A 14,100-nucleotide genomic window follows, 5' to 3' on the forward strand; every position below is an offset into this window, starting at 1 on the left:
AAAACCAATAACACTTCTGATAGGTTATATGGACCATTTTTTGGTAAACAAGAAGAATTTTGGTTTACCCTCTAACATATGTAATGTATTTGTTCGGTTAATTGAAAGCTCCATTCTTACTTGACAGAAAAAAAAATTAGTTATCTTCACGTTAGTGCCGCTAAAAGTAATGACTTTCCATCCCACTAGTGGTAACCTCTATGGGAGGTTCAAAACACGTTGAACTAAACTGCCGATATTTTTTCATAGACAAAAATTTGAGACAAAACCGTAAAAAAATAGAATATTTTTAATATATTCATGTACATTAAAACTTTTAACAAAATTATATATAGATAATAATATTATTATACATTAATTTTTTTTAACAAATTTATATATAAATAATAATATTTATATAGAAATTTTATATATAAATGGTAATATTTATATTTTTTAGTTATAGAATAATTATTATTTTATTTATAAATTAGAATAGATTTATCTTGAACACAAATTTAACATGAACTTAGAAAAATCTATTTTTTTCACTTGCAATATTTTAATGTTTTATATAGTTATTTAATTTTTTTTCTTTGAGATTTAAAGAAAAAATTATATTTTCAATGACATAAACAAAATTTCAATTTCAATGATGGACCAACAAAGTTACACATCATACTGGACTGTAAAATTAACCTTTCCACTTCACTAATTACAAATTTACATTTATACACTAGTAAAAAAACAAATTATATATAAATAATAATATTGATATTTTCATTATATTCCAATTAATAATCTACATCCATAAAGGAAAAGTTAAAAGTTAAAACTAAAAAATTCAAAAGTTTTGTCAATTTTTTTTTAATATCATTCTTTAATTTAAATGGTTTGATAACATTGTTTTACCATATAAAAAAGATTACAAAATTATCAATCTCTTAGTTTAGTATAATATTTGAAAAGAAACTTAAAATATTAAATCATCCTAAATTAAAATTATAAACAAAATTACGATCTCCCCCAAACTATTTAATCCTTAATTTCACGAATAAAACAAAATTACCATCTCCCCCAAACTATTTAATCCTTAATTTCACGAATAAAACAAAATTACCATCTCCAAATACTTCATAAAGTTGAGAACTATATTACTTCAAAGGTAGGGCTTTTAAAGGTTAGATTACCATTGAAAAAGGAAGCATAAGGTTCGATGTAATATTGCCAGGTCAACAGTACCTAGTATATCACAGATTTCGAAATTTAAAATAAACTTACTACTTGCATCCGTTAAATGTCCATTAAAAGCAAACATCTTGCATATTTTAAACCTCCATCAAAAGTTACTGTTGCATTTTGTTCTGTATGCGACCTATGAATTACACTGCGGAATACTTGTAAACTATATGTCCATTAAAAGCAAACCGCAGACCGCTTGCATCTCTTAAACCTCCATCAAAAGTAAATGGGGCACCTTCTTCTATATTCGACCTCTGAATTACACTGAAGAATACTTGCAACTAGATCATTTCGATTAATGACCATCTTGAAAATACATATTCAAGATTCAAAAAAAACATCCTCCAACACCAAAAACATAACCTGACAGTATTCTGTTGACGACCAGCCTTATTACTCGTCCTTTGGTAAATTAAGGCCTTCAAAGCACTATTGCCTTCGTTTACTTCGGGAGACGGCAGCACCAAAAACGTCGTTCAAAGGAGTCGTGGAAACCAGAGAAGCCCATAGCAGCTCCAGTGCCTGATAAAATATAAAATTGTTATGGTCTTCCCATTCACAGCATTATGATCACACACGAACTACAAACAACTATAGTATCTCCTTACCTCATTTGGACCAACACTCGCATTTCGCTCCGCCAAATCTGATAACTCTTTGACATTGAGCTTATTCAGCAAGTTAAGGCTGGTGATGGTTGACGAGGGAGAGATCTGCAAATCATCGGTGATTATGAAGGTAACCGTCTCCTTCACGTAACCTCCCCCGCCGCTTCCACTTCCACCGACTCCTGCGCCATCAGTTCTACCTCCCATGGAAGGGTTTTGCAATTGCACCTCATAGATCATAGTATTGCCGCAGGCACACCGGCCGCCGCTTTGACTGGTCACATAGTGGGTACCGCTAATATAACTCCTCTGAAGTGATTGGTACGGCCGCTGTACCGGGGGCCCGGCCCCACAAACGTAATAGACTGTGGGAGCCGACTGTATTCGAAGGATGTTAGTGGAAAGGGTAGGTGTAACTTTAGGCTCCAGTAAGTCGGACTTCTCTGCAATCATAAACATAGTCTGGAGCATGTCTACGCTGTCGTAAAGGTTAGTGAGGCAGCCGATTCTCTTTTCTTTTTCCAACGCTGAAAGCAATTTGATAACAGAAGCGGTTGGCAATGTGAGAAAGCTGAAGAGAAGATCGACAAAATCCTTTCCTGCCTCCGCATACAATATCTTCTGACTTTTCTTGTTCACCAGAAGCCTTAGACTCATGCAACTAGCAGTTTGGCTTGCCATCTTGATCACTTGACGACTGCAAAGCAAAACCTAACAGAGTAGAACTTAAGAGGAGATTGCCGTCGACCTAAAGCCGAAGAATGTTGCATATCACCAAAATTTCAGGACATTTTACTGGAAAGTCCAATTACTTTGAGAGTGATGCGATCAACGTCATTTTAGATTTGGTTCACGATTACAGATTCGAATTTAATAAGACATGTGGCCTGCGGATGAATGACCATTAAGGATGGTCAGGTTTTGTGTACCAAAACTTGGCCCTATGGTACTCTACCACGTGTGGACTATTTTCCCTTCTAATGATTTAAGTACTCATCCAGGCTGCTGAACTTAAATGTCCCTGCTCTCAGATCTCCACCTGGAGAATGCAACCATAGGAGAAAGATATGGAAGCACATCTCATGCGCTCTACATGTCCTTGATCATTCCAACGAAGTACGGGGACATCTCATTCGAATCTAATGCGCTTCCTTTCTTAGTTCAATCTAAGGATGTATGAAAATGCAGGAATAGGGTTCTGTTTTTTATTTACGAACATTAGGATTGAGCTGAGGGAGGAGTTGGTGCATTGTGCATAGATTTATCATCAATTACATGAGGCAGACGGGGAACAAGAAACAAACACATTAGTGAAGAGAATCTATACTCAAATGGGATTCTCGAGGCCATAGAAAGTGGATGTAATTTGTGAGGAGTGGAACGGGAAGTAGCACGGCCTAAGACCAGAGATCTTTTGCCATTGCAATATAGGTAGATTCATATAGGTAGACTAAGATACCCATTGCCGTTGCTCCATAGTAAGGCTGTTATAAGGTTTATGCATACGTTATATTCATATGTATTGCGGTTAATAAAAGATTTGATTTGATGTCTTGCATATTTATTGCGGTTAATAAAAGATTTGATTTGATGTCTTCCGTATTTGCCAGAGTTGAAATGTGATATGATTGTTTGATGTGAGAGACAGAAAAGGTCGAGAGAATCTGATGTGCGAGAGAAAATGGAGCCACACGTATATCTTATGTGAAAGGAAAAGTATTTTCGGTAATGATGTATGGATGGAAAGAGGTTTTTCCTTTCAAGCTAACAAGGAAATTTTGGCCAAGGTTTCTAGATAAATGTAATTTACACGTATATCTTATGTGAAAGGAAAAGTATTTTCGGTAATGATGTATTGGATGGAAAGAGGTTTTTCCTTTCAAGCTAACAAGGAAATTTTGGCCAAGGTTTCTAGATAAATGTAATTTTTGAAGTTTTTTCTGGTTGTAAAGATAAGATTTTTGAGGATGCAATGTGTCATATTTTTATGGGATCTTTTTAACCACACATAGATGGGTGTGACACTATCGTATTTTTTCTTTTCATAAATATTCGAGTATTTGGACTACGTTTACTTCAATACTTAACCAATTCTTTCACTAAGTGTTCACAATGCAACAAAATAAACATTGATATTATCTTTTTCAATTAATATTTCACCAATATGCAATGGAAATCATAACACAAGTATACACATATATTTGGGAGGGGAAACTCTCGTAAAGTCCACCTAACAGTTTTATAATAAATTTCACTACTTTACAAATTTATAATTTTACATAATTCGTGCAGCCAATGGCCTGCACACTTTGTTGATTTTTCCCAGCCGACGTGCTCGGGTCATGCAACGTTGCCCACTATGTTGTCGCTGCCACCCATCTGCGTTGTCTCTACCCAAAAACCCCGAATTACATGATGCCAAATTGCTTGCAGCACTCTGCCAATTCTGCCCAACGTGCAACGCTCCTTACCCGAACCTCTACCTGCATTCAGCTCTTATCATGAAGAAATTCCCATTCAAAAACCAGTCGTTCACCTATTGTCCGTCATAGTGATGACCACCCATCACGTTACCGCACAGCGGCCCAACCTAGCTACACAACGATTGCACTAACCAACCCTTCGAAATATTCATGCCCAAATTCATTCAGAACTTTATCGCTCTGCCTGTTGGTGGGGACGCATGGCCTACCACAAAATGTGCAGCCTACGACCCACCCAAGACCCGAATCACCTCGAACATCCTTTGAACTGTCTGAACTTCCACACAAATACTCGCGTTGTAATCCCCCTACCCTTGGATCGACCTTGCCTACAACCTCTCAAACTTGCCCTTCGCTTTTCTCTATTTTCATTTGAACTTTGCGTTGTTTGGTTGATGGTCAAACTCCATTTAACATTCTCCAATATATATGTACTCCTCCAACGAATGCGACCACCCAAACGACGTGTCGATTGACTTCCCATGGTTCGACCCACCATGCAGTCAACTTGCCCACCAACACAACACAACCATGAACCGTTGGGTCGGCTCATCAAGCCAACCAACACGTCACACTTCACTGCCCAAGTTGACCAACACGTCCGCAACCCATCTAGCTGGTCGTATAACTCGTCCATTAGTCATGTTCGCACAGTCACATTCCCACATCGCACATCAGGGGGTGCCCGCCTACCAACACGCTTGTTATACGTGCTCGCCCACCTGTTGCACATAATCGATTGAATCACCTTTAACCGATTGTGCGGTCACACAAAAACCGAACGTCTCGCCTCCCCTTCACACATACATGAACGCTCCACCCGAATTTCCTTTAAACGAACATGGTTGCTCGTCGCACATATAAGTGTGCCCGTACTACGTGTTCGGTCTTCTGAATCTCTCGGATGCTCCCGAATCACATCCCTGACATCCTCCCCCACTCTAAATAAGGTTGTCATCCTCGACAACACCATCATCATCAAAAAATCACAAAGTGTCACTAGCTCCAACATCGAATGTCCATGTTGCCGAACTCTTCTCTCCATCGCACAAACCTCCATCAACGCTCATGATTGAAAATAAAAAAATCTCCTCAATCGATGATCATCAACCACACCTTTCACAATCCCCTCATGTTGCCCCATCATGGAAGGTTGGTCCCTCTAACTCAAGTTACATGCTCTCACTCCAACAAACATTATGTCGACTCACCATGTATCATCCTCTTGTGAAATACTACTATGATACTCCAACCCAACTCAAACACATCTCAATACACTGGCATCCCCATGACTCGAACTAGTTGGATGGCTAATCCAACCATCATCCAATCCATGAGAATGCACTTCCTCATGGAATCATTAGTCGTTTCTCCAACATCCTATCACAACATCAACTCGATGAAGAATCTATCCCATCTCTTTCAAGTGTAAAATAACCCATGTCCAGGTCCATGAATTAGTCTCCCTCTCATCTGCAACATGATGTCATCAATGCTAATGTCCATATGTTGATCATTAATCAACTACGTCCATCTCAGCATCATCCTCCATGTGTGAGAGGGTCTTCTCCTCAAATCGATCAAGAGATCCTCCCATCAACACAATGCTCAATGTGTTATATCGAGGTCCATGAAGAAACCTCCATCTCATCTACAATATGGCATCCATCAATAATGTCAAAAAAGGGGCAAGTCTATGCCTGCCTCATCATCTTGTCCATGTGCTACCTATGGTCATAGACCAATTAGCTGCCATGTCTATAAAAAATGACTAACTATGAACTCATCCAATGCCCAAGTACTCCTACCAAGGCATCACCATTGTTGCAACTCCATCAACTCCAAAGTGTCTCGTCTCCATCGTATCCATCAATTCACTCCTCACTAACAAACCCCATAATGTGCCCAAGGTATGCATCCCATACTACATCAAAGTCAAGTACACCATCTAACCTTAGCTCCTCAATGAATCATATACTCCAAGGCCACTATAGTATTAAGTCTCCATCAACTTCAACTCTCTCAAGTCATCATGAGCTTACATGACCTATATCCATCCAACATCTTGGAAAACATACTTTTCTTGGTCTCAAGTGTCATCATAAGTTTCATCTACCTTCTCTGTCGTATGAATACTCTCATAAGATGCTCAAAAACCAACCATGGCCTTGTTGTACAAATATCTGCACAACATCTCCATCGAATTATCTACAAAAATGTCTCCATGTCGCATCAGAAAGTCTATCTGCACGACATCCATGCCTTGCCACTTCTCCTTGGATTCACATAAGTGGCATCTCTACAAGTTCTCCTGCATAATGTCTCTGCACGAAGTCTTCCATGCTCGATCTATTCAGCTCAATGCCCATGACTCCAACGTCCCATATCGTCCACCCTAGTAGACCCATCACAACTTTTGTCATCACATCCTTGTTCTCAATCAAGTTTAATGCCCTTGGTTGCTCAAACTTGATATCACATCATAACACAGGTTCCTTCCATCATCGTTGCCTCCCCCACTAAAGTTCCACCAAGACTGCCTTTTGGTCTTAACCGTGAAGAGTCCACCCAATTATCGTATCATTATAACTTCGATGTGCGCTTCCTTTAATATGTCCATGAGTCATGTCGAGAACTTAGCCAATTCTCACCTTTCCTAAGCATGACTCATACATCACAAAGCTCATCATGTTGCTCCCTTGTCACGAGCATTTGTACACTCTGCCATAAGGTCACAAATTACCCCAGCAAGTCTTGCAACAATCAATGCTTCTTTCCTCAATACAGAAGGTCTCATCATAATCATCCATGGTAAGGTTTTCCATCGCATCGGAAAACTTCTTTTGCCCATCCCTGCATATGGCCCATCCTCCAAAAGCTCTAATGAAACACAAGTAACATTAATACTTACATCTTGATGACATCTCTCCATGTGAGTGCCTCCTATCATCAATGTCTACAATATGCATAATCCTGGTCCCACTTGGTCAAGTGTCATCACACCAAGTTCTTCCTCCATCATTGTCACATCTGTAACATCATCTTCCTCATATATCACGTCTTCTTCTTCCTCGTCGCAATTCATGACTTCATCATGCTCTATTGCTCAACCAAGTCGAAGAAGCTTTCCAATAACATTTTCCTCCAAGACTTTAGGCTCATCTTGAATTCCTGGGTTCTCTTCTTTCATACGCCTCAACCTGTATAATGTCAGTAAGAGCCTCCCATGGCATTCTTCCCAACTTTCCATGTCTTGTCGTTCAACTAGAACCAAAGTCAATACTTTACCCCTTATACTATGTCACTCTATGATCATAGTGCTTCCTTCAACTTCAATCTTCAATTAGCTTAACTCGTCCTAAACCAAGCTATGATACCATCTATCACGCCCCTATCCTAGTGGTAGTATTTGAACCACACGTCGGTGGGTGTGACATCACCATACTTCTTCTTTTCTCCAATATTCAAGTACTTGAACTACGCCTACTTCCACACTTAACCAATTTCTTCACTAAATCTTCACAATGCAACGAAATAAACATTCATATTATCTTCTTCAATTAATCTTTCATCAATATGCAATGAAAACTAAAACATAAGTATACAGATATACTTAGGAGGGGAAACTCCCATAAAGTCTTCCCAATAGTTTTATAATAAACTTCAATACTTTAAAATTTTACAATTTTACATAAGTCGTGCAACCAACCAACTTGGCATGCACACTTTGTTGATTCTCCCTGGCAGGCGTGCCCGGGTTGTGCAACAGTACCCACCGTGCTCCCACTACCACCCGTCTACACAGTCTCTACACGGAAACCCAAAATTACATGCTACCAAAATGTCTGCAGCGTTCTGTGGATTCTACCCAACGTGCAACACTCCTTAGCAGAACCTTTACATGTGTTCGATGCTTATCGTGAAGCAGTACCCGTTCACAAACCTGTCGTTCACCAGTTTTGCGTCGTAATTCTGACCACATGTGGCACTACCATAGTGGCCCAACCTGGCTACATGATGGTCACAGTAACCTACCCTTCGAAATATTCGTCCCCAACTCTGTTCAGAACTCTGTCTCTTTGGCCATCGGTGTAGGTACATGCCCTGTCACAAGGCGTGTGGCCTGTGAGTGGCCCAAGACCTGGCTCGCCTCGGCCCTTCTCCAAACTGTCTGAACCTCTACATAAATACCTGCACTGCAATCCACCTACCCTTGGCTTGACCTTGCTTGTGAATTCTAAACTTTTCCCTTCACTTTGCTCTGTTTTAATTCGAACTCTACGAGGGTTAGTTGAAAGTCGAACTACATCTAACTTTCTCCAATATATATGAATTCCTCCAACAAATGCAACCATCCAAATGATGCATCAGTTGGGCCACCCATGGGTTAGCCCACCATGTAGGCTGTTGGTAAATGAGAAAGGCAGTAAAGATTTTCTAGATCTTGATAATTACTTATGATGTTTCTTATTATTACGAACCTTTATATCTTCTTACTTTTGTTCATCAAGCAATTACCAACAGCAACAGCACATAAATTAATTGAAACGAGATGTAGGCACATGTAAGGACAAAACCCCCCTCGAGGGGAAAACTCAGTCAAGATAATTATTTCTTTCAATAGTATTCTTTAAGACTCTTCACCCTAGACCAATACAAGGCTTTCCCCCCACACCAAATCAGCCTCCCAGAATTTTGACCTCTTTCCAACAACTTCAACTAGTGCAGGAGCTCACGACAACTAGCATCTTTTGGCAATAACGAAACTTAGGAGACTTTGTTCTCCCATTCCAGAACATGAAACAGAGAGATAGAGAAACCAAAATTTTTATTTTTCCTTTCTCCTTAGACTTCCCCAAACGTGCATTCACTTTGGTTTCGCGACAACAGACTTCATACTTTTTCCCAGCTACAAGAGAACTTCGCACTCTACCCAACGACAAGAGAATTCAAACTTGATGTGCTTCCTTTTATAGGCTTCTTATGGGGTCGAATAGGGTCCTGAGGCCGACTTGATCTTCTCTTAGGTTGACATGGTGTGGAGATTACATAATTCATATTTGACTCAATACTTAACCTTTTTACATGGTTTAAAAGCCCAAGAAGGGTCTCTTTAAATGTACAAAAAGTCTATAGGCCGAGAATAAGTCCTAGAAGTCTTCAATGGGGACTTTAACCTAAAACACGGTTACCCAAGCATGAAATCCATGCTTTAATAAGTCACAATAATAATAATAATAATAATTCTTTTCTTTATTCTTTTGACAAGTACATTACATGATGACTCAAGTAAATTAATGAAGAATGAGCATAGTTACAGTTTCCAACAGTCCCTCTTAACTAGGTAGGTATTCATAATGTACATACATAATGGAAGATCTCAAACTATATGAACCATGAAGAACTTTAGGCACCACAATGCCATGGACTAGATTCCTCACTAGGGCAATCTATCCAAACAGTCACTCAACAGTTTAGGCACCTCAATTCCGTGGACTAGATTCTTGACCAAGGAAATCTATCTATGTAGGACTAAGATAGTCTCAAGGTTTCAACCCCTTTAGGTACTATTGGGCTTACTTGCTAACCATCAACCCAAAGATCCAAGTTGTATCCAAAACAAAGATCTTTGATTTACACCACCTTTCCAACTTTGGGACTCAAACATCAACACAAAGCGTCAGCCAAATGTCTTCCTAGGCAATGCTTCATTCTCAAGGCCTCAACACCCCTTGATCCAGTAGATCAAGAATGACCAATCTCTCCCAATCAATCTGGTTGGTAACTAACATGATATCAAATCCTTTGAGAGATTCACATGTACAAACACAACCTAAATCAATAATATACTTTCACACGTACATAATTAAATACAAACCTCCGGGATCTTTCACGAAAGTTGATGTTGTTTGTCAACCTTTCATAGTAGGAATATCAACAGAATATTTGAGAGAAGATTCCTCAATCATATGTTTTCATTCCTACTTCTCATGCAACAACAAATCCTTCCAAATTCATTCTTTAATTAGTACCAAGCTATGCCCTCCCTCTCAATCAGGAAGCAACTCTTTATCCGAACTCCCTCTTAATCTTAGGGAGATCTCTTTTATTCATACTTCCTCCAAGAGATCATCTTCTTCCTTTTTGACATCAGAGATTATTCCGTGGCTTCCAACCATTTTTAACTTTAACCTTATTTGGTACAAAGCATCTACTACTTTAAATATATGACCAATCAAATCTTATATGAACATATTATATCATTATAAGTTTACAACAAATAAAATTTTATATAAACAAATTATATCAATTTAATGGTGTACAAAGTTAAACCCTGCTCAAAGTAACGAGTTTTCAACAAATTCACTCTAAACTCTATGCTAGCTTCAAAATTTGTTGAACCAAGTTGTAAAAATTGTCTAGCTTAAAAATATTTTTTGAAATACAAGAATAAAGAAAACAAAAAATTTTAAATTCATATATTTAATTTTTTTAACAAATCCATACATATAATATTTTAATTATACAACAATTACCATTTTATATTATAAATTCATTAAATTTATAATATAAATATAATTAATATTTTCAAGATATCTCAAATATATTTATTTGAAATACACGAGTAAAGAAAATAGAATATTTTAAGTTAATATATATATTAACAAACTCATATATATAATATTTTAACTATAAAACAATTACCATTTATGAAAAACAAAAATCCTTTTATTTTTATAAAATTGTCGTTTGTAATAAACGAATTAAAAAATTACAAAATTGCTTTAACATCTTTTTTTTCGTTTACTCTTACAAAATTGTAACATTGACGGAAAACAATACCCAATGCAAACAATACATAATTAAAATATTTAATTATCATAAATTGAAATTACTCTTAAATTGGAATCGGTATAAGGTCTATTAAAGATGGAGTAAAATATTTGGGATTCCACCTAAAGGCAAAGGGTTATTCTAAAGACGACTGGAAATGGATCATTGATAGATATTATAAAAAGATATCCGCCTGAGAATATAAATGTCTATCTCTGGCTGGAAGAATCGTCCTAACTCGAGTAGTACTTTTGCAATTTGCTGTAAATTGAGCTCACATTTTCTTCCTCCCGGCAAGCATCATTCAGAAAATGAACAAGATCACTGCAAATTTTATATGGGGCGGCAATTCACCTCAAGGAAAATATCATCTCGCCTCTTTGGAGAAGATTTTCAGACCAATGTCTTCTGGTGGTTGGGGCTTATTGGATTTGAGGACCTTCGGGAAGGCACTCCTGTGCAAATCCTTGTGGAGGGGGATCTACGGGGAAAGACCTTCGAGCCATACCATTAATATGAAATACATGAGAGGAAAAGGAATGGAATACTGGTTTTGTTTAGGAAGGATTGGGGCTAAGTGCGGCTCTGCCATCTAGCTCAGTTTCCGCAAAATAGAGAAGTATTTTTTAAGGAACCTGAAATGGTGCTTTCAGTCCGGCAATAGAGTCCTCATCGGAATTGATCCAATCATGAGCGAGCGTGAGATCATATCAATTCCCGATAGGATTCTATGTTTTCTCCATGGCAAAGGCTTCTTCATGTGGGATAAGTTGATTTCAGGTTGGAAAGGCCCCCTCCCTATATGGAAATCGGCTGCTGATCTTGGTTTGCCGGAGTCGTTGTTTAGCCAATGGGACTCGGTCAGGAACGTTATGAGAAGCTGCGGGTTTCACAGGTCCATGCCACAGGACATTTTGGTCTGGAATCTGTCTAATGAAAATTTTCAGGTATGCATAAAGGATATTTATACTGATATGATTGGTTCAAAGTCTATGCTCTCTTATCCCACTTTCCTATCAGTGTTTTGGAAATCAGGTTGCGCACCCAAATACATTTAATTCTCATGGCTGGTGTTTTATAATAAAAATCTGTCTTGGGAGAATTTGAGGAAAAGAAAGTGGCATGGGCCGAGTAGGTGCCAAATGTGTGAATTAGAAGAGGAATCCAATCTTCACATGTTCTTCCAATGCAACTCTATTCAACAAATATGGCGGGATCTGGCATTTCTATGTGGTTTCCCTCTTCTATCTCATGCTTCTACTCCCGCTGCTTTTGATTGGTGGAGTAGGAAAAGAAAATAATGGATATCGATCATTATAATTGCTTTATGGTGCGCCTGGAGGTGGAGGAATAATAAAATCTTCAATGAGAAAAGGAGCCCCTCATGGATATATTACGTCACATAATTCTCATATATGACTCTGTCCCCAAAAAGATTCCAAAATTGAAAAATGTCAACAGAAGTGGGTTGGCAGATTCTTTCCTCAGGACCCCGAGGGCCTTTTTTGAGGGTGCTGCCCAACAAAATTCATGTGGCTGTGGGGTGGTCATTATTATGGATGAGAATCTACATTAGAGCCTGTTCTGGAACGCAGGTAAGGGTACAAACAACTTGGCGGAGGCAAAGGCCCTCGCACGTCTTCTCGCTTTCTGTATTTTTTTTTACGTCCATTCTATCTCAATCTTCGGGGACTCAAAATATATGGTCGATCATGTCAATGGTAAAAACCTCATCAGGTGCCCTCACCTCACATACTGGATGGATAGAATTATGTTTTTTTTGGGTCAAATGGGAGGGAGTTCCATTCAGCACGTCTACAGAGCCATGAACCAGAAAGCGGATTGCTTGTCAAAGGAGGGCCTTCACCTCGGCTCAGGTTCATGGTCATTGAAGGTTTCAGCTGGCGAGGAGTCCTTTTCCATTCAGGACTTCTGCATTCTGGGTTTTTAGCTCTCTTACTATCTGTCCTTATGATCTGTTTCTGGTTTCTCCTTTTTGATTTTTGATTTACCTGGTATCTGTTGGAATATGTATGGCTTCATCTATCATTGATTTCTATCCCAGTTGGCACTGGAGGTGTCCTTGCATCTGTGTATCTTCGAGTTTTGGCAATCTGCTCAAAAGAAACTCTCCTCTGGTTTTTGTCTTATGCTTCTCTTATTTGCATAATATGTACCATCTGGAACTGTTTATACAGACTCAATATAATACAATATAGCTTTTTCTTTCTGAAAAATTTGTCAATGTTGGATTACTATTGAAAACCCAAATATATTTATGAAAAACAAAAATTGTTTCTTTTTATAAAATTGTGGTTTGTAATAAACGAATTAAAAAATTACAAAATTGTTTAACATCTTTTTGTTTCGTTTACTCTTACAAAATTGTAACATTGACCGAAAACAATACCCAATGCATAATTAAAATATTTAATCATTATAAATTGAAATTACTCCTAATTTCAATAATAAAATTAAAGTAAGATTTGTCAATGTTGGATTACTATTGAAAAAAACATAAGATCAGCTGTAATATGCACCATGCTTGCAACTCGCACGTTTATTTTTTAGAAAATTGTAACATTGACCGATAACAATGCCCAATGCAAGCAATATATAATTAAAATATTTAATCATCATAAATTGAAATTACTCTTAATTCGATAATAAAAGAAAATCGTAACATCGACCGATAATTATGCCCAATGAAAACAATATATAATTAAATTACTTAATCATCATAGATTGAAATTACTCTTAATTTCAATAATAAAATTTTATGAAATTACTCTTAATTTAATAATAAAACTAAAGTAGGACTTGTAAATGTTGGATTACTATTGAAAAAAACATAAGATCAGATCTGATATACACAATGCTTGCAACTCGCACTAGTGGAAGGAATGTAGCACCGCATAGGCATAGAGGAATAACCATCCAGAGAACAATCGCAC

General features: G+C 37.8%; 1 protein-coding gene across 1 annotated transcript; it reads right to left on the reverse strand.

The window, feature by feature from the left end:
* Positions 1-1,650: 1,650 nt before the first annotated feature.
* Positions 1,651-2,510, reverse strand: LOC149181957 (uncharacterized). Its single transcript, XM_089414397.1, has 2 exons — positions 1,830-2,510; positions 1,651-1,743 (listed from the first exon to the last, which is right to left on the reverse strand). The coding sequence occupies exons 1-2, from the start codon at positions 2,508-2,510 to the stop codon at positions 1,651-1,653; spliced, it is 774 nt and encodes a 257-aa protein (XP_089270523.1).
* Between the last annotated feature and the right edge of the window lie 11,590 nt (positions 2,511-14,100).

Source organism: Pinus tabuliformis, chromosome 3_2 (genome assembly GCF_031772625.1).
Source record: "Pinus tabuliformis cultivar Carrire ecotype Pingquan chromosome 3_2, CPIR1, whole genome shotgun sequence".
In the NCBI taxonomy this organism is placed as follows: Eukaryota; Viridiplantae; Streptophyta; class Pinopsida; order Pinales; family Pinaceae; genus Pinus; species Pinus tabuliformis.

Bases quoted from the DNA above. Each gene is read 5' to 3' on its own strand.
- LOC149181957 (XM_089414397.1), bottom strand. From the start codon at position 2,510: ATGGCAAGCCAAACTGCTAGTTGCATGAGTCTAAGGCTTCTGGTGAAC. The intron at 1,744-1,829 runs GTAAGGAGATAC...ATATTTTATCAG, and splicing joins CGAGTGTTGGTCCAAATGAG to GCACTGGAGCTGCTATGGGC.